Source organism: Elaeis guineensis, chromosome 3 (genome assembly GCF_000442705.2).
Source record: "Elaeis guineensis isolate ETL-2024a chromosome 3, EG11, whole genome shotgun sequence".
Lineage (NCBI taxonomy): Eukaryota > Viridiplantae > Streptophyta > Magnoliopsida > Arecales > Arecaceae > Elaeis > Elaeis guineensis.
Genome location: NC_025995.2, coordinates 115072863 through 115094077, shown reverse-complemented (window position 1 = coordinate 115094077; position 21215 = coordinate 115072863). Strand labels below are relative to the sequence as shown.

The 21215-nt window shown below is 37.9% G+C and overlaps 2 protein-coding genes across 3 annotated transcripts; one reads left to right on the top strand and one right to left on the bottom strand.

The window, feature by feature from the left end:
- Positions 1-1089: 1089 nt before the first annotated feature.
- LOC105040716 (rhodanese-like domain-containing protein 4, chloroplastic) lies at positions 1090-7029 on the top strand. Its single transcript, XM_010917373.4, has 8 exons — positions 1090-1912; positions 3458-3560; positions 3662-3748; positions 3983-4057; positions 4149-4223; positions 4317-4397; positions 5851-6102; positions 6642-7029. Exons 1-8 carry the CDS (start codon positions 1263-1265, stop codon positions 6687-6689), a joined length of 1371 nt encoding a protein of 456 aa, XP_010915675.1. The 5' UTR covers positions 1090-1262; the 3' UTR covers positions 6690-7029.
- Positions 7030-11171: 4142 nt separating this feature from the next.
- On the bottom strand, positions 11172-14300 carry LOC105040718 (bidirectional sugar transporter SWEET3b). Of its 2 annotated transcripts, XM_010917374.4 has the most exons (6): positions 14040-14287; positions 13921-13957; positions 13618-13840; positions 12602-12763; positions 11569-11688; positions 11172-11488 (listed from the first exon to the last, which is right to left on the bottom strand). In XM_010917374.4, exons 1-6 carry the CDS (start codon positions 14074-14076, stop codon positions 11318-11320), a joined length of 750 nt encoding a protein of 249 aa, XP_010915676.1. In that variant the 5' UTR covers positions 14077-14287; the 3' UTR covers positions 11172-11317. The 2 variants fall into 2 exon arrangements, with proteins under 2 accessions (XP_010915676.1, XP_073110637.1); XM_073254536.1 differs by lacking the exon at positions 11569-11688 and having other exon boundaries at positions 14040-14300.
- Positions 14301-21215: the final 6915 nt, after the last annotated feature.

The following is a 21215-nucleotide window of genomic DNA, read 5'->3' as shown; positions in this document are numbered from 1 at the left end:
CCCATGGAATGACATCTATATAATTATATTTATATTTTCATTTCAATAAATTAGATAAAAATTTTTATTTTATATTTCAAATTAAAAGTAGCTTTTTACTTGAGTTTAAATTAAAAATAATTATTCTTCAAATATAAATTAAAAGTAACTTTTCATTTCTAGTTGAAATAACCGTTATATCCTTATATCCTCGTAGGGTTATATAATAAAACAATATTATTTTATAATAATACAGTACTGACTTATAATAAGACAGTACTGTTTTCTAATATCGCAGTATTATTTTATAATACGTAACGCAGTACTGATTTATAATAAGACAGTACTATTTTTTAATATCACAGTATTATTTTATAATACAGCAGTACTATTTTATAATAGTATGATATTACAATAAGGTAATACTATTTTATAATAAGACAGTACTGTATTATAATAAGAAAATATTATTTTGTAATACTCTTACATCATAATAAGGCAGTATTATTTTACAATAAGATAGTATTACATTACAATAAAATAGTATTATTTTTTAATATCGTCGTATTATTTTAGTGTTGATTTATAACTGCAAAAGTAATTTGATTATTTATGTTAATTAGGAAGCTATTTTTGAGTGAAATTAAATTGGAGAAATATTTTTAATTGTAAACTTAAACAGAAAATTTTCACTAGTTTATTTTTTTCATTTTCATCGTGAGATATTTTTTTTTAACTAAATCTTTAAGATATAGTCATCCATCAGCATTAAAAAAAATAAAATAAAATAAAATAAAAATTCAAGTTAAAAGATAAAAGCCTCGTTATCCACGTAAGTTATCCATGTACTAGCAGAGAGACTGCAGTACGTACTACACGACCATCCTAAAAGAAAAAATCCAGGGCAAAACGCTACAATGGAGCCTCCACATCAAAACCTCCCCGAGCATTTCCATCCGCACAAAAGCCATGGGAAGAAATTCCACCACCATCTCATCCTAAAAGTTCCACTTGGCGGGCCGCCATTGGCAGTCTCCTATGTCTCTTTCCACGCCATCCCATCCCCTCCTCCCACACGGCAACCAAAACGGCAACTCTCCACCATCCAACCCACGATCCTCTCCTCCTCCCAATCTCTCAGCTCCAGAGCTTTCGAAAGAAGAGAAAAAATACGACTCCAACACGTATCAATCTCTATGGAAACCAATGCGTTTCCATCGATTTCTTGAATCCCCTCTTCCAAATCCTCTCCAAAATTCTCGACGCCAGCGAGGAATTATGCCATGGAGGTCCTCAACGCCGCAGGCCTAACACCAGTCTCGCTCCACGGGACCGTCGGCTTTTCTGAAAGGAGAGCGGAATCGAAAAAGTTCTTCCGATTTAGACTCACAAAGCCTTCCACCTCCAATGCCCACCCACCCTTTTCCTTGTCCGAGCTTCTTTCCCGAGGTTTTGCCGGGGGTTTAGCCGCTCTCTCCGCGGCACCGAGCGCCGGTGGCCTGGCGAAGGCTTTGACCTACGAGGAAGCTCTGGGCCAGAGCGGATCCTCTTTCGGAGTCTCCGCCGATTTTGATATCGGCCAGTTTCTTGATGGGATTGTAAAATTTGGGACGGAGAATCCTCTGGTTGTCGGCGGCGGAGTTGCGGTGCTGGCGGTGCCGCTGGTTCTGTCACGGATTTTGCAGAAGCCGAAGCCTTGGGGGGTGGAGTCTGCGAGGACTGCTTACGCGAAGCTATCGGATGATGTCGATGCCCAGCTGCTTGATATAAGAGAAGGGAGGGACCTTAAGGAGGTGGGCAAACCGGATGTCCGAGGTTTGAAGAAGAAGGCGGTGTCGATCACGTATAGAGGAAATGACAAGCCAGGGTTCTTGAAGAAGTTGGCTTTGAAATTTAAGGACCCTGGGAATACCACATTGTTCGTTCTTGACAAGTAAGAGCACGAACCTGCTTGCTGTTTGGTCGCAAATGATTCAGTTCCTATTTTATTATTCAAGAATGCTGCCATAGCTCTTACTTAAGGTTCTTTAATTGTTAAATTTATTAGTGTTACAGATCTAGAAATGTTTAGATCGATTCTTCATTGTTTATGTGTGTGGTTGGTATGGTTTTAAGAAAATGACTTTCGTAGTTTTTTCATTATTTAGACACAAGATTTAGAGTAGTTCTCATGAGTCAGTAGCAGCTGCCTAATAGAATGCAATAAAGTCATCAGATCAGATGCCTGGAGAAACAAGGAGGGAGGATACAATGTTTTATGTATAAAAATCCTTGATATGGTACTCTGAATTAGTTTTGAAGCATTCTCAATACCCCACTCTTGTATCCCTAGCATTTGAAGAAAATCAATCATGACAAATACCTTGGTATTTGATATGCATCTATTGGGTAGCCCATGTAACAAGGGTCAAGGGATTTATATAGCTTATTCAGCTAAGGTTCTTGCATAACCTTGGACTGACCTGATTGGGTTATGGGATCCAGAATTTTGATAATATATAACCTGCCTACGAACTGGATCAGGCCAGAGATGAGGTCTAGACATGAATGGTTACAGAGTCCAGGTTGGATTTTGTATGCTCCCATTTGGAACTGTGTCAAAACTAATTGGAACTGGATCCTCCCAATTGCATATCTATTAATGCACATGCTACTATCCTGAAGCTAAGGAAATATTCATCAAGTTGGGGTGTGCAAAACTGAATGATGTCATGAACTTTGTTTGAACAATGAAAGGAGAGTCCTGTACCATTTGACAAAGTAGAAAATTGCCCAGAGTCTTGAGAGCAGTCAGTCCATGGATGTAATAGTCTAAATGGTCCAAAACCAAAAGAAAATCGTATTCTCTACTGCAATCTAAGATGCAGCTATGATGCATAGAATGCTTGTACTGTAGTCATGCAAAATCAATTGACTTTTAACTCTTTTCCCCCTGCTGAAGTTAAACAGCCCACCTCTTACAAAGATATACACTGCCTCAACGTACTCTTAAATTACAGATTCATTTAAAAATTTCTGTGCCATCTTAGTAGGGTTCTCTACAGACAATGCCATTTTCTTATGGAAATAATAGATAAAGGTGTATATATGAATCTTCCTGTTTCCTGTGAAACAATCCTGTATTAATGGACAAGATCTTTTTTTCTATGTTGGTGAATTTTTAATGAAAAACTAGACCCTCAGCCTAGGCATTATTAGTTGATATAACAAAGTTGACATTAGAACGAGGATCACCCTTCTAGTCAAAATTTGCAGCGAAATAATCATCTTGTTTGATTTACCATCTGCATATCAACAATATGCAGTTAGTAAGCGACCTTTGTTTCCTAGACCATTGTGGATCTGTCATTATACTCGTCCCTCATGTCATACGTCCACTAATACTAAATATATGACATAAAATCCCTTGCTTCTGTGTACTTTGATTGCTAATATTTCCAAAGCTAAAATGACCATATGAATGTTTGAATAAGACCAGGTTTGATGGTAATTCTAAACTGGTTGCGGAGCTGGTTACAGCTAACGGGTTCAAGGCTGCTTATGCAATAAAAGATGGTGCAGAGGGAACTCGAGGATGGATGGTCATTATTTCCTTTATCTGTAATTTCTTTAGTGAATAATTGTAACTTTTATCGACATGTTATCATTAGCAATTTTACTAGTGTAAATTTCTACATTGCAGAGAAGTGGACTTCCATGGTCACCTCCTAAGAAGGCGCTGAATGTTGATTTTGGTGATTTAAGTGATGCAATTGGTAGTGCACTTGGGGTAAGTAGGCTAACTTGCGCTTTTATGTGTGTATATTTCCAGTCTGTGTATTTTTGTCCATGCATTGAATTTATTTTCTCATCCTTTTTTTCTTTTAAGAATATGAATTTTGCCTTTTTCTTTAATATACATTTACACCAGCAGTTTGAGCAGAAAGATGCAGAACCTGCAATTTAAAAATCTGAAAAATATGGATGCTTATATTGCAATGTATGTGATCCCAACTGTGTACAGGAGAGTTCAGACAGTCTGCCTGTTAGTCTTGGAATAGCAGCTGCTACTGGGATAGGTCTACTTGCCTTTACAGAGGTGTGTTGTATTTTCTACTACATTATGCTTGTTTTTGGGAGAAACCTTCCTAGAATCTTGTGCGCAATTATAACATATTTTGCTGCTGCAGATAGAAACGGTACTCCAGCTTTTAGGGTCTGCTGCTCTTATTCAGTTTGTTACCAAGAAACTCTTGTTTGCAGAAGTTAGTATCTGACAGTTGACAATCTGTCCTCTTTTAAAAATCAAGAATGATCTGTAATGGTTGGTATTTCATGTTTGTTTGTTCCGCTGACAGGACCGGAAGGTAACTCTCCAACAAGCTGATGAGTTCTTGAACACCAAAGTTGCTCCCAAAGAGCTTGTTGATGAGATAAAGGTATGCACCATCTTGAATATAAGAAGCATTTTGGATAACATGTTAGAAAAATAAAATGGTGACATAGTTTTCCACATGCAAGGACTACTCATGCATGTGCATAACTCTTTCTGTATGCTACACTGATGAACTGGAAGGAAAAAAAAAAAAAATCTATGTCCATCTCGAAAAAGACAAACATTTTTGTAAGGCTGTATTGGTGAAGTCATTATGGAGTCTCACTAGGTCTTAATTTCTAGGTATGTGCAAGCATATATAGATTCATATTTTCCTTCAGGACATATAAAAGGTATAAACAACATTGATATTCGGGAAGATATAATGAAAAATTACAACAAATATCTAAGGCGTATATATGCTTTGTGCGCTCCTTGATCCCCTTACATCTCTGAACGTGATCTGTATCTTTCTGTTTACATGGGGGAAAATATACTTACAGTAAGATGGTTTTAAATACATGAAAAAAAAATCAATAAAACAGTTGATTTTCTTGCATTTTATAATTGGAAATAAGAAAAAATATTGATTTTTAATGGTTCAGCTTTTTTCCCCTTAATTAGAAGTTAAAAGAAATATATTTTGTTAAATTTTTAGAAATTTAAACCTTAACTGAAGCTGCTAATTGTTTGGTTGAGCTACTTTTTCCTCCCTGCATTTTGTACGGACAACTTTCAAGGCCTTACTGTAACCAAAAAAAAAAAAAAAGTCAGCATTCTGTCAAGGTCACACCATCCTCGTGGTTTTCTTACCATATGATATGTATGATGCTAAGGCATCATTGGGAACTGGATGGAATAACATCAATAGGGATGAGTGCAAATAAAGTTAAAGCTTAAAGAACTGAACTTTATTGCTATGTTATTATTGTGATGGATATTTTCCTTAATTTATTTGATATAGTTTCCTTTGTTTTTAGTAATATGGTAAAACAAGTCTTGTTTTTATTTGTTATGTTTAGAGAACACAATTATTGATTTTATCTAAGCAATGGATATGTAATTAGGTTCAAAACATGCATTATCGCCAGCTATCCAAAATAGTCTATATAAGAAAATATGTACGTTTTCCTATGTAATAGTCTTAATAAAAAGAAAAAACATGTTTCCTAGCAACTGATGGATTAAATAACTTCACATGCAACTGCAGCTAATACTTGGCATAGAATGGCATTGTAGACCATACTATCTTTTGACTAACATGGGCGCAAGGTGTGTTTTTGAAAAGCTGATGTCATTTTCCGTGAATCAACGGGAATAATTTTTTTAGAAACTTCCAGAGTTTTAAATGTAATATCAAAGACCTTCTGTGAGAATAATAAATATAAGACCAATTTTGGATTGAGATTGCTGGATCCTTTTCAAGGTTATAACTAAAAAGGCTTCCTAAATTCAGAAAATGAGAGTTGCTACTTGTATGTTATGGTCAATAATATATGCCTTCTCCTGGATAATAGATGATTGGCAAGGCTCTTCTACCGGCTCCTAGTAGTGTGAAGGCTAGTCTACCAGCACCAATAGAAGGAAATCCAGATACTTCTACTTCTTCCATTCCAGTTCAGAAAGCTGATGTTGTTCCAGGAACAAAAACTGAGATGAAAGAAGCAGCCTCGACCGAACGTTCGCCAACAGTTAACTCAGTTCCCAAAGCAGAAGTTAGGGAAGAATCAATTCCAGTAATGCCGAGACCTCTCTCGCCATACCCATACGTAAATCTCGATCCTTGCATGTTACTTCATTTCCTTGCACACTTTTAATCACACACATATTTCCACATATTCAACAAAATAAAATGTTTTATCCATCCACATGTAACAGTTAGTGCACAAAATTATATTCGAAGATGTCAAAAAAAAAAAAACACAAACCTAATTCACTCATGGAGGGTGATTAGAAATCTAAATAACCACTCAGAATGTGAAGCTGGAATTTATAAAGAAAAAAGTATGAAAGAGAGCACTGAGACTAAAAAAATTGCTAGGCATCCTTTTTTTTTTTTGATGTAAAAATTGCTAGGCATCTTATTTTCATTCTTTTTATAATTTCTTAGAAATTTATGCAACACAAAGAAAGAAAGAATAGAATCATGAACTGGTGATGGGAGTTGGTATGTATAGATGATCCCAGAGTTTGAAACATGCAGCCTGCCATGCTGTTATAGATTTCTGATTGCTTAATCAGAAATGGTTCTGTGACTAATTGGTTGGCATTGTGACTTATATTTTCTGCATTTCGTTTATGCGTGCAGTATCCAGATTTTAAACCTCCATCTTCGCCTTCTCCTTCGCCACCTTAGAGGTTACACTGCACATTGTGGAGTTCACGGTCTTCTTTTGTCTTGCATTCGTATTGCGGAGCTCGATGACATTCAGCAGCATACCAGAGAAGGATCACATCGGATGGCGTCTCAAACTTTATAAAAGTTACAAGTCTCCCAGCATTAGAATAAATCATGGCACTCCTCTATGTATCTATTGTTTTTGTCTAACAGTCTATGCTGGTACCGTCCGTTTGTCTCCCTTTATGGTTTATGCAAAGTAGAGACTGGTGACAAGAAATCTCCCAGTATGCGTATGTGATTGCTTTCCTGATTAACTATTTACTTCATTATATATTTCTTCATGAGTATTGATCAAGTGTCAGTTAGAGTGATTACAGTGTGTCGCAATTCTGATGGTTTCATGTGTATCACTGGATTAGACATAATTTTAAACTTTGAGTAGGGGTGGCAATTGATAGAATATGAGTCAGGTCAGCTAATATATTTGTATCCATCTAAAATTAAAAATCTCATATCTATATCGATATTGTATCTGTTTCGGATCAGATTAGGTCAAGTAAGACTGTAGATTGGATAGATAAAAAAGATCGAATTGAATCGATTACGAATTTATTATTTAAATATTATAAAATAATTATAATTGAAAAAAAATATAAATTAAAATTATATTAATTTTATTTTCTGAATTTCAGATCATTTAATCCAAAAATTTAAAAAGAAAAATAAAAACCTGTGAAAGATTAAATAGTCCTCGATCAATTTGGTAACTTGAGAACCGAACAGGAAAAATCCTTGATAATTCAAGTTCCTTTTTCCCCAATTCTTTTTACATTTCTATTGGACGATGCTTTTGCTTTCAATTGTTGCATCTTTAGCTGAACTTTGTACAAAAAATTCATTCAATCATTAATTGTGCACGGAAAAGATTGGATTTTTTTTTTTTGCAGAGCATTAAATGTTTAAAATTCCGTAGATACTTCTGTACTTGGATTTAAATACAGGATGGATGATATATATTTACAGAATGACGACGCTTCATTGGAGAACATCCAAAATTTATATTTGGAATATCTGAAACATATATTTTTAGATATTGCCCCTTTTGTATTTTTTTTTTTTTTTGGTAGAAACCCCTCTTGTACTTCGATCCATGATTAAGATTCATCAAAATCTTTCAAATATGTACTGTCATGCAAAGAAAAAAAAAAATCTGATCTTTTTTCGCAAATCGATAATTAACTAACCTGTTAAATATTTTAAGTACATGTAACACGTGGGCCAATATGTGCTTGGGTTTACGGAATATCTTTTGTTTGAGAAAATAGGTAATCGGCCTACCGCTTTTGATATTTGAACGGCGAAAGACCCGTTACGCCGTCAAGAAAACGGTAATTTCCTTTTTTTTTTTTTTTTTTTTTTATTTTTGGATAAGGAAAACGGTAATTTCTCTCCGAAGCCAAGAGATGGTCTAAAAATAGCCGGAGATTTGCCGGGAGAAATTATTGCGTGCACCAGTCGCAAGTAAACCAAGGCAAATCTAGAAACATATGCGCGATACAAAAGGTGGCGTGGCGTGTTATCTAGGATTTGCTCGGTCCAATTGCGCCCGGTGCATGCAGTACGGAGGCGTTTGGAGGTCCCAACCCTCCATTTCTTTCTCTTCTTGGATACATATGTTTCTCACTGATCTGCTGGCATCTTTCATCTTCCGAGAACCCATTTCGCCTCTCCTATTATTTCACCACTCCGGAAACAAAACCCTATCGATCGCCAAGAACCTAGTTCTCTGCGACAACAGAAGGAGAGAACCCATCTCGGATCAACCATTACTCTCATGGAAGGTGTGATCCGACGCGAATTCAAGATTGGAGACATCCTTGTAAACCAGCATTTCCTAATGCACAGAAGTGATTTCGTGCTGTTTTCACGATCATGGAGGAGGCGGTCTGCTTTCGGAAGTTCAGGTTAATTCCGGATAATTTGAACGGATTATTTTGGAGGAAATTTGGGCAAAGAATGAGATCCAACTGCTGCTCGTGGTTTGACAACTTACTCCATCTTCTTGGTTTCTTTTTCTCCCTATTCTCATGTTGACTTTTTTTTTTTGGTTCTGATTGGTTCAGTTTATAACCTTCTTTTTTAGATTTAACATGATCATACAAATGATTTCTAAGGGTGACATGATGGTTGAAGCTGATCTCTCAGTGTTATTAAAAGGAATTTCTTAATTCTATTGCACCATCAGTTCTTTTCATGAATATTATAAATAGGTGCACCAGTGATGTTTTTGTAGAATAGGTCAAATAGGGATCTTCAGATCTGCTTTTGTAATGGAATGGAATGCGATTTCGAAATGAGATATTATTATTGCTAGTCATTTTGCATTTTTATTTATATTACATTAATGATTACTATTTTAAGTTGTGGTTTGTGTTGCAGATAAGTGGACGTTGCTTTTTAAAGATGAATTTATTTATAATTTTAAGTTCAGTGATCATGAAGTGTTATGCTTCTTGGTTAGTGTTGAGTGGATGTCTGGCCAGGACACCACCTCCCAAGATCCTTTCAGTACCACGCGATGCAGCAGGAAGAAAGAAGAAACAAAACAAAAGGAAAAACAATCAAAATACGTAGATCAGCCACAAAAGGGCTCGCCTCCACGGGGCATGCAAACTTCACTATGAAAAGAAAATTTTACAAGAGGAGACCTCACCCTCAACCCTTGTACACCCAATTCTCTCTCACATAAAGTTTCCCTCACAAAAGCTCTCTCTCTCTTGGAGACCCCCCTGAACCCCTGAAGAGCCTGGTGACCGCTGTCCAGGAGCCTACAGCACCCTAGCCTCTCTCTCCTCTGGTTCGTACGGCGGCGAGAAACCAAACCGCACCACATTCTCTGTGCGTCTCAGGCCTTTTAAAGGCTTAAAGGTAGGTTAAACTTTGTTAGACACGGATTAGGAATCCTAAACAAAGCCAAAAAACCCCCTGGATCGTCGGATGAAGACCGAAAATCATCTGGGCCCTCCGATCGCGCTCCGGTCCACGGAATAGTGCCGTGGACCACGAGAAACGCGTGGGAAACGCCCACGCGGTCCAAAGACCGCGCCGTGGACCACCCGGTCCACGGTGGACCGGGGCAAGGGGGCCAGCAGCCCGCTGGCCTGGGCCGGCCCGCACGCGCGGGCCTGGGCTGCGCGCCCGCCTGGGCCCCGGGCCCCCACCGCGCGGGCCTGGGTCGCGCGTCCCGCGCCGGCCTGGGTCGCGCGTCCCGCGCGCCACCGCCTGCGGCCGCGCCGCTGCCACCCGCCGCCGGTCGCCGGCGGTCCTCCGCCGTCTCGATTCTCGTGCCGACTTCATAAGCTCGTATCTCCTCCATCCGAGCTCCGTTTCAGGTGATCTTGGTCTCGTTGGACTCCGTTTTTCGCCGCGAACCTCGCTGTGGGCTGAATCTCGAGGCGTCAAATCCTAACAGTTAGCTAACCACTCTCATGACATATGGGCTGATGGAGATTTCCAAATTATTTTCCACTTAGAACACTTTAATTTGCAGCAGCGTATTCGTGAATAAAATTGCTATGATCTTGAACTAGTTGATGGCCACTGTATAAGTCATTTATGGATGATTCACGCAAATATCAAGGGACTTCTTTGGTTTGTTGAAATACATATTGAGCTTGGACTTCTAGCATGGACCTTCATTTTAGGGTTAGGAACTGTTTTCTCGACCTTTCGGCTTATATATATGTCCCATGGATGAAGGCAATTTCCAATATCATATTTTGCCTTGTTTTCTAAGTGGCTGGTCTTTTTCGAAGTTTGGAGGAACCTTAGATGGTTGTTCCTTTTCTTTCACATGCTTAAGTGCGGAATGAATAAGTTATGCCTCCTTTTCACTTCTCTTTAGGATTTCTCTTGCTTAAGGTTGCTTTGGTATGAAATTGAAGACCAACTCTTTGAGGGCTGATATTTTAATCCCTAAAGCTCCATAGGTATGGGACAGACCTTTTTAGTTAATGTCTACTTCTTCTATGTCCCTTACATATGCAAGTTTTTTTCATCCACCCTTGTAGACAAGCATATCTTTCTCTTAATGTCTAACTACTCTATCCTTTGCCGGTTAAATCTCACAAACGATGCCAATCCACCTTTTCAAAAGAAAGAAAATAGCTCTGGTTTTCTTCTTATTTAGTTACTGATTGATGGCCTATTCTCGTTCTGTGGAATATGCGCAATTTGCTTCTCATTTCGACCATTTTGCTTTGGGGTTTTTGAGATATTGTTACTTAGGCCAACATTTTGAAACCAAGTTTGGCTCCTTTCTAGAGAAGACTATCAATTGGCTGCTAGATGTGTATTAAATTGATGACAGGGACTATAGGATTACTACGTCTTCATCATCAACAAATTTCAGCTTTGACCTTAGAGCATGGACATTTCTTTTCTTATCTCGATAGACTGATAGAGTATAGAGGTTCTCAACTTTGAAAGATTATGAAATAGTGAAAGAACAGCAAAACACTTGTAAATGTTATTAAGATGGCTTATCAAGTGCCATAATCATATCCATCTAGCTCACATTATTTGTCCTAATGTTACACAGGCCCATGCATGTTTAGGTTGGGAAAAGGATAAAAGTTCCTTTTTCAATTTTCAAGTTTGTCTTCATTAACCTCCTGTAGTTGTGATGTATATTTTGCTCCATTCTTTTCCAAATCCTTCTTGTTTGGTTCTGTGGGAGCTTTATCGCTTTTTCTGTACATGCCATAGAGTACCAGTTGAAGGAGGCCAATGGGGCAGCCCAAGAGATTAGGTGCCTGCAACAAAAATTTCAAAGTTTAGTTGATTCAACTAAAGCCTGATTTCTATCAAGGTATTATGGTTTCAGGCTACCGACCGCAAGGAGAAGATCCCGTCCTAACAATCCATATGCCAGCCATAGAGAACTGGAAAGGAAGGTGAAGAATGATAGGTAGAAGGGCATGAACTCCACACTTTTGGTCTTTATGACTTGCTTCTGCAATTGAAGGTAAGCATGTTGTTCTTAAATGATTTTGGCATTTCAAGTTAAATAATTGTGCCTGGATCTCCATGAATTGGTTCAAAGATAATAATATAAAATAGAAGGTATTAAAAGGAAGCATTGGCCTACAATGTATATCCTTTTTGGATCACCGCAAATGTAAGAAAAACATTTCTGTGCAAACATGCAAGCTCCTGTGATACCATGTTGATGCACGAATTCTGACTCCCTAATTAATTGCTTCCAATATTACTCCATCATTAATCTATGCACTTCACCACAATGAATGATAAAAAATTAAAGCTATTTCTAATTTGACTTAATACATGCATATTAAGAGATTTTATAGTTAACTCAAGATGATAATCCATTCAGAAAATGGCAAGTAGCTTCAGTCCAGACTGAGTATTTCTTAAGCAAATTTTAATGATTTCTTGCTTATCATGTGTGCTTACCATGTTGGTTGAGAAAAAACCTATGGTTATCAGAAAACTGAGATGCCATCTGGAAAGGAACTAGTCGTGTAAACATAACCAAGGTGGAAACAACTCCAAGTACATTGTCAACATACTGGACCCTACAAGATGCTACCTTTTTTCTGAGGAGAGTTCATCATTTCAGGTGGTCACCTGAACAGCAGTGAACAATCCAGAAGATGAATGAACTTCAGTCGGTAAAGTTTAGCAAAGGCAACCTACATAGCTGAACTATATTTTGATAAAATAGGATAATATTAGACTTTTAACATGAATTCTTTTATAAATTTTGTTCAAATTGGTTTGATTGACAAAGAAAAGGAAAATGTTCACTAAGCATTGGCAAAAACTATCTACTTAATTTTGAAATACTCATAGGCTAGTTAAGATGAAGATGAAGTGAATCAAAATATATGGGAAAGAAAACACACCACTGCTACTAGTGGAGCACAATACATGGACATGGAGGCCACTAGCCCAACACTTCCAGCAAACACTTTTCGATGGTGGTGATCATGTAACACAAAGCTTGAGACAAGTGCAGTCATAGTGAATAATACTATCACTGGCACCACCATCAAAGAAACAAATTTCTGCACCATATAACAAAAATTAACATGCAATCAGTGTCAATACTGATATGTAAAAGAAATACCGGCCTACAATAGTTTGAGTATACCTTATATCTCATGGTAATACTAACAAACAGATGCTCTGGCATTGGCAGGTGCAAAGTAAGATGATAAACAATATCACACATGCATGAAAAGGGAAAGAAGAAGCTACATTTAATGTAAATATAGCTGGTTCTGAGCAGATGGTTAGTCAAGATGAACATGTGAATACCTATTCTAACACTGCAAGAGAATTTTCTATTAAGGACACTTCATTAAATTCTCTGGTCATTTCATTACAGAAGCAATTTACTCGCATAGGTAAAAAATAATGTGGAATATTTCTTAATTTGTTTTAGAAACATTTTGTAGATTGTAGGCCACTTTTATGAACATGCATTGAGATGTATATGCATATATGCTTTTACATGTACAAATTGTTTTCATTATTCACCATTAACTATAGTTTGGTATGACTATCTTGATACTATTTGGAAGACAAACTGCAAATAAAGTACCTCCTTTTCTCACATTTGATGCAATCTGTTCACAACTAGATGCTGAATGCCCTGTAAATCGTGGATTTATTATGTCTGTTAAGCTAAAAGTATATAATTTAAACTGCAAGAAAACAAGCATTCAGTATATTCACATAAACACTAAAGTATCTAATACATCCGTTAATTAGTATCAAATATTTGGCAAAATTGGAGGCAGGTTTCTTCCTCCATATTTTTCTGGCATCTAACGTAGGAAAACGTGTAGCATGAACATCAAACATAAACAAATTAACTGCAGGGAAGAACATAACAGAAGGATGCAGTATAACTTGCCTTTTGTTCTGGCATTGCAAACCACCCATATATGAATATGAATGAGGTTTCAAGTAGTATCCCTAAGCCGTTAATGGTGACAACAGGAAAGTTCTCCCATCCATGGCTTACTACCGGCAGACCATACCAAGTATATAAAAAGCAATTGAGTAAAGCAATGATGTATGGGATGCATGAGAACTCTTCTGTGCTCCTCTTCCTTATCACCCTCTGAAAAGTTAATCTGAAAACAGAACATGAAAGGTCTTCAGTAACAGTGTTAAATTGTTATTTTATTTAGGAAATTGAGATATATCTGTGTACATGGGTGCTGCATAAAGGAGCAGAGAAGCTGCATTCCCTGCAAAACCAATGAGAGGTAAGCCACTAGAACATGGCGTTGTTAACTATTTTGATCAATAATAAAATGGAAGAGAAAATACCCATTATTCCTACTACTACATGGATCGTGTCTCCCATTTTTGCTAGAAAGACTCTGAGAAGATAGGTTTGGAGGACACTTGTGTTGGAGATGAATAGGTTCTGTGAGCCTAGCGAGAGAGATGATTCTGCCAATGTCGCCTGAGATTGGTTTGCATTATGCAAGGACTATTTATAATGGTCACAGCTAGAATAATAACCTCCTTTTGAAGTATAATGAACAGGTAAAGTGTCATTACTTGAGTGTATTTGTTGACACAGGCGGCAAATGGTCTGCTTTTGCCATTAGCATCTTTTATTTTAGTTGGAGTTCCACTTACTATTCTATTCATTTTAAATAGTACAAGCTTGAATCAGCATTTACAGCAGACAAGAATATGCTGAGAACGCATGAAACATAGTGCATTCCTCTTGTGTTTGGGTTCTGTAGCGATTGGAACCTGTTACATATGATTTCCACTAATCAACTCCACTTGAGTAACAAGTATCTCCTGGGAGAACCATGCAACCTTTTTATTCCCTACTGGTGACACTTGGTTCTTAGAAAACTGGACAAGGGATTTCATTGGTGGAACCTAATCTATTGGAAAACCCCTCTCGTGGATCTCAAGAGAGTGAATTATATTCCATACAGTCCATACGACCCCTTTTTAGTGGTTGTGGGTTTTGGCTGGGCATTTTTAGGCATGCTTATGAGGTAAGCTCTTTAGGTGAGTGATCAAGGTTTTCAAATGCAAAGGTGGGAATTTATTTTTTTGGATTGATGATGGGGAAAACCATTGGAAAAAGGAGTTGATCCCAGAATTGTTCCTATGTTGTCTTTGTTATCCATTAATTCCATGTGAGCAACCAAACTCTGGTTACTTTATTCTATCATGATTCTTGTGCCTGATGCCCATTGTTTCTAACTTTGATAGTTTTACTTCATTCTCACCAGTATCTGAGCTATCATTAACTTTGTGCTGAAATCCTACACAACAATTGGTTGGTGGTAGCCTGATAAGTTTTAGATTCGTTATCTCAATAAGGAGGTGACCTCTTGGGTGGAGTTGTGGAAGTTGGCAAGCCATGAATTAATGGTCCACCCATGCCATGAATAACTTTTCTTAGAAGACCATTAGGAGAATATGCCTGCTTATTTTCACATCTTTGTAAGGTAAAAATTGATAGAGGATTATAAGTAATTGTTGTCTGAATGTTAAAGTTACATATTTTTTTTTAGGTAAATGTTAAAGTTACATATTACAGAATGCCTTATAGACAACATTGTAATCACTACAGAACAAAGTTAAAGCTGTGGATGTGCTGAATACACATTCTTGTCAGAATAGAATCGCCACAAAATTACGATCCATCTCGTCTGATAAATGTAAGTTTCTGGTCCCCTTGATAGGATGCGATTATATCTAAAATTGGCGTTTTGAAGAGAATTATCATTAAAACTGTAACTCCTCAGTTTTATTATGTCAAAGATTATGTATGCTGTTCCCTCGTGATTACTATTTGTTTCCTACTCTGCTTCTGGCCTTCCAGTTATTCTATTACCTTGTTTTAGCTCAGGTGTTCACCACCATAGGACTAAGACTTGCAAAATGTTGATAACCAGAGATGCTATCGTATGCATGTCTATGACGTGACACAAGGGTAGTCTGTGCCGGCCGTGTGGGCCATGGAGCCCATAGATTTCTTCGTTCATGAACGAGTTGGATTTAGCCGACCTCTTGTGCTTATTTAATTTCCATGATTATTGCCTTATGCGTCAATACAATTCCATTAATTTTTTTATTTACATGTTCTTATCTTTTCAACGTGGAGGTGCGAGACAACCCTTATAAAGTTCCTTAAAGCTCCATAAAGAAGCCAACAAGCACTTCATTTGGATCCACATCATGCCACTACTTTAAGATAAGTGATTTACAGTAAACTAGGGAGATGGAAACCACTAATGCTTGGTTGCTAGTCATTGTTAGAATGGCAGCGTGCGTACAACAAAGAATAAATACCTTTTTTTCTGTAAGTAATAAAGAATAAATAGTTGATATATCCACTTCTTGCATCATCCAAATCCACGCTAGTCAGCAAACATGTGGACCCTTTACTGTCTGGGCTCCACATACAGTGACGTGTGCATCTTGGGGGTTTCATTACTGGGTTGATCAAGTATTCTCATGTATGTGTAAAACCATAGATGAGTAATCTACGGAATAAAGGGTGATCATAGCATCAATGCCTTCTTTTTTAAGGAAGATAGGAATAGATGCTTATGCTTCACGATTCTATGGGCTACTTGCTTTAGCCAATTTGCTATGGATTTGTGGGGTGCCGGAGGGTGGAATTCCACGATCATTGCAGAGTCTTATTCTCAGCTGAAAATGTGCAATTAACAGTGACGTCTTTGTGCGGAAAACAACCTTCAAATCTTTTTCACATTGGAGGGGACCACTTTCCTGTTGATCATCCACTGCCAGAAGGTGATATTTCTTCCCAAAATAAGTGAATTTTGAGAACTTTGTTGCAAATTTTGTTATGATAGCATAGCCTCTTTGGGAATTGTTGATTTGATTATTGCGTCTTTCTATCAATAATTCTCTTGTGCTACTGTTAATTGTGTGTCAGTGGATTGGGCGTTTTCATTGGCCCTGAAGAGTTACTTTAACTTGTCTCAATAATGCAAGTATTAGCAAATAACAAATATGCTTCGTGACATCGAGAGGCAAGGATCTCGCACAAATTCCCTGGTCGAAGGACACGGAATGATTTGGAAGGGAGATTTTCTGAATTATTGCAACTTTGTGGGTTGGACATGCGCCGAAGACACTCTAAAATTATGATATAAATGATTTTTGTTTTAAAAAGAAAAACCTATCTCATCAAACTAACTATTTTAATAATTATAATGTGCATGATAATTGAAGTGTAGTTACTTTTGCAAATCAAGTATGAAGAGCCGTTCCCACTAATGGGATTTTTTTTGCCCGTTGGGAGGCGCACCACCCCAGGAAAGGCCCCTTCCTCTATTTGTGGATTACCTGCATGCTTGGTGTGGTTACGTCACTGGATTTGTCGAGTTGTGTCCGCTCCAAACGCCAAATTTTAACATATATTGGATGCAAAACATTATTATTTTGACATGGCGGCAGCGGTAACGAGTATGATCACCATGAGGTGATGTTGCCACAAGTTTGATTTCTTATCCATTTTAACGAATTGCCCGGGGAGTCTTTCGGCCCATAGAGAAAGGGTAATTTAGGCTTTTTTTTATAAAAAAATTAAATAAATTAAATAAGGTGGTTGTTTCATACAATCTTAGTGTGGATACAATCAAAAGATCATAAATAAGAGTGTCTCGGAAGGATGGATTCAAAAGAGAAGTATCAATTCAGACTCCATAAGAATGGTGAGCAATAAATGAGGTTATTCAGTTCGTCGCATTGTTTGTTTTGCGATAGATGTGCCGAATCTTGTGAGGGGCATCTTCAATGTGGATAGCCTTGTTTGTTTTGCGATAGATGTGCCGAATCTTGTGAGGGGCATCTTCAATGTGGATAGTGGATATCGCGCATCAAGGGATGAGAAGCAGTTGCACGGTTTCGAAGCCTTTGAAGCCATGTCACCATCGTCAATGAGTCCCTCTCTACCACCATCTGATCGGCTCCAAGGATCATCCTTGCATAAATAATATCTTCCTAGGTCGCTCTCAGCGTGACAGTGGGCACAGTGGTCTCCACTAGTCGGACATCTCCAATCGTGACAAATCCAGAGTCGGGGTCTCAGATCACAAAATTCATTCCGTCTCTCCCATCAGCGATCTTACCATCAAAATTGATCTTCAGGAAGATTAGGGGTGAGGGCTCCCAAAAAAAGAAGACCCTCCTCCGTGCTTTATGAAGAAGAAGGGAGTCCTAGATGTCTTAAGATCAAATCAGATAGCAAATCCTCTATAATCTTTGTGGTGTGGTTCATGGCTCTCTCAAAAACCAGCCTCATCGGCTGTTAATTCGTCTCAAAGACTCCTACATTCTGGACAAGCCAAATATGATAAGCAGTATAAACTGTCTTAATGCCAATGAGCCTAGTAGTATTAGACTCCATGCTCCATTCAATGAGCCTAGTAGTATCAGACTCCATGCTCCATCTCAGAGCCTCCAAGAAGGACTTGACTGGCTACTCTTCTAAATCAAATCATAAGGGGGGGTAACCAAATGCCACACCTGCCTTGCTCTGGGATATAAAAGAAGCATGTGCTCCAAAGTCTCATCTACCAAACCGCAAGAGGGGCAAGAAGTCGAAATGTCCATTCCTTTGGTTCTCAATAGAACCTTGATCGATAGTCGACTCGAAGCAACCTTTTGCAGAAATAGACTCATCTTGAGATGAATTCGAAGCCTTCAAATCCAGACACAGTCCATCATCCTCGTCGGCTCGCTCCTATGGATCTTATAAAGATCTCTGGTCACTATCCTAGAGGTGCACAATGAGCATCAAGAACTGATGTCCGATCCCTCTTGGATGGGGATCACCCGAGACATCACTCTCTCCATCAACTGCTCATCGAAGAAACTAGCAATTAGCTGTGCATTCCAGTTCCTCCCATGCGACTAGAATAGAAGAGGCTACACATCCGTGCCCTGTTGCCAATCTCCGTACTGATTAGAGCCATCAAAATGGGCTTGGCCCACAGGATCGGCCCGACTCAAACCTATAAATGGGGTGGGCTGGGCTGGGCAGCCATATTAATAGCCCAAATAATAATCGAGCTTTTTGGCCTGCCCCACATCAGCCTAAGGGCTGAGATGGATTGGGCCGGACTAACCCGGTTGGATAAAAAAAATTAAAAAAAATTTAAAAAAATCTATATTTATTTTTTTCACTATTTGGCTATTCGCCATCACCGTCGCCACTGGACGATCGTCAGTTCCTCTCCTTTCCCTTTAGCTCTCGAATCTCAATCAGTCGATCTCCATCTCATGCCCTCCATCCAATCGCCGGCCTCCAGGCTCTTAGATCCCCCCTCCTCTTTGTTGCTAGTGTCGCTGCTTCCGAGTCTGGTCATAAGAATCAAGATTCCTTCCACCGATGGATGCCCCATCTAACCTTTTCGGGCTCTCAGAAGCCAGATCCCTCTCCTTCTCCTCGTCATCGGCGCCGCCATCTTCGAGTCAGATCCGATCATGGCGATGCCCTCCCATCATGCTTGATCTCTGCCTAGCGCTGTAGTGCCTCCCCTCCTGGCTTCTCTCCGTCCTCCTTCTTGTCGTCGGCACCGCTGTCTCCAAGTCCGATCGCAAGGTACGCTGTACGCCCCCTCCTCCCTTCTGGTCTAGGCTCTATGATCCAACCATGGCATCGACGATGCCTGATCTCTGTCTCTCCTCGAGTTCTCTCGATCTCTCTCCAGGCTCTCTCTCTTGGGCGTCTCAGGCTCTCTCGGTCTCTATCCTATTTCTCTCTCTCTACTAGTCTGTTCTCTCTGGTAAGTGGTATGATCCAGGTTCTCTCTCCCTCTTGGACTTGACTCTTGAGTATTAAATTATAAATCAATGATTGTTCCATTGGCTTTAGTCATGATAGTATCTTTTGTTCATTGTAATTTATGATTTTTGGGTAGGATTTTTGAAAATCATGGAGTCTCAGTCGTCAGAAATTCCAACTGAAACTAGAATTGAATCTAATGTTTCTAGATCAATGAATAAGAAGCAGAAAATAGGAACGTCAGATGTTTGAAATTTTTTCACAAAAATTGATAAAAAAAAGGTGGAATAGAAAGAGCAGTATGTAATGGTTGTAAGCATGAGTATAAAGTTGGTCCTAAATTTGATGGTTCAAATTATGAAATTTCACATTTACATCATCATTTGCAAAGTTGCAAAATGATTGAATATCATAATATAGGAGAAATGATCATTGATCGAGTAGAAAAAATAAGATCTAAAAAAATAGAAAAATAGATCAAATAATTTCTCGTGAAATGCTTGTAGAAGCTATCATTAAACATGACTTACCTTATAATTTGGTTGAATATGATAAGATTAGAACTTGAGCAAAGTATATAAATCTTGATGTAGTAATAAATTCTAGAAGTATTGCTGCGGCTGATGTTCAAAAAATTTATTTGAGAGAGAAAGAGAAACTTAAATAAGCTATGGATAAGATTCCTAATAGAGTATGTTTGATTTTTGATGTATGGACAGCATGCACTACTGTGGGTTACATTTATTTAACTACTAACTTTGTTGATGAAAATTAAAAATTGAATAATAAAATTCTCAATTTTGCTCGTATGGAACCTTCTCACACTAGAGTTGAACTGGCTTCAACTATATTTGATTGCTTGAAAAAATGAGATATAGAGAAAAAAATTTTTTCTATTACTTTAGATAATGCTTCATCTAATGACAATATGGTAGATATTTTGAAAGATCATCTTCATTTGTAAAATAGCTTATTGTGTGATAGAGAATTTATTCATGTATGTTGCTCTGCTCACATATTGAATCTCATTATTTAAGAAGGCTTGAAGGTAGCTAGTGAATCACTGTATAAAACTAGAGAGAGTGTCAAGTATGTGAGGGGATCAGATGGAAGAATGAAAAAATTTCAAGAATGTATTAAGCAAGTGGGTCTTAATGTAGAGATTGGTTTAAGGTTAGATGTATTAATCAAACAGAATTTGATATATTTGATGCTTGATAATGCACTCAAACACGAAAAGGCTTTTGCTAGTCTCCAATTGGTTGATAGAAATTTCAAATATTGTCCAACAAATAATGAATAGATGAGAGGAGAGAAAATATATGAATTCTTAGAATTATTTTATGACTACTAATAAGATCCCTGGCTCATCTTATCCGACTTCCAACTTATATTTTTTGCAAGTTTGAAAAATTGAATGTATGCTGAATGATAATTTGTATTGTGAAGATGAGGTTATCAGGGATATGGCTCAAAGAATGAAAGAAAAGTTTGATAAATATTGAAAGGAGTATAGTGTAGTACTTACATTTAGAGCTATTTTTGATCCATACATGAGCTTAAATTTTTAAAATTTTGTGACTCAAAGATTGATCCTTCTACTGTTGAAGAGAAAAGAGATTTTGTGAAGATGAAATTGTACAAGCTCTATGAATAAATTGCAAGCAAATCTAGTGCATCATCAAGTGCAAGTGCTTCTCGATCCA

Bases quoted from the DNA above. Each gene is read 5' to 3' on its own strand.
- LOC105040716 (XM_010917373.4), top strand. From the start codon at position 1,263: ATGGAGGTCCTCAACGCCGCAGGCCTAACACCAGTCTCGCTCCACGGG. The intron at 4,058-4,148 runs GTGTGTTGTATT...TTGCTGCTGCAG, and splicing joins GTCTACTTGCCTTTACAGAG to ATAGAAACGGTACTCCAGCT. The intron at 6,103-6,641 runs GTAAATCTCGAT...TTATGCGTGCAG, and splicing joins CTCTCTCGCCATACCCATAC to TATCCAGATTTTAAACCTCC.
- LOC105040718 (XM_010917374.4), bottom strand. From the start codon at position 14,076: ATGGGAGACACGATCCATGTAGTAGTAGGAATAATGG. The intron at 13,841-13,920 runs GTACACAGATAT...TTCTGTTTTCAG, and splicing joins CTCCTTTATGCAGCACCCAT to ATTAACTTTTCAGAGGGTGA. The intron at 12,764-13,617 runs GCAAGTTATACT...TATATGGTGCAG, and splicing joins TTGCAATGCCAGAACAAAAG to AAATTTGTTTCTTTGATGGT.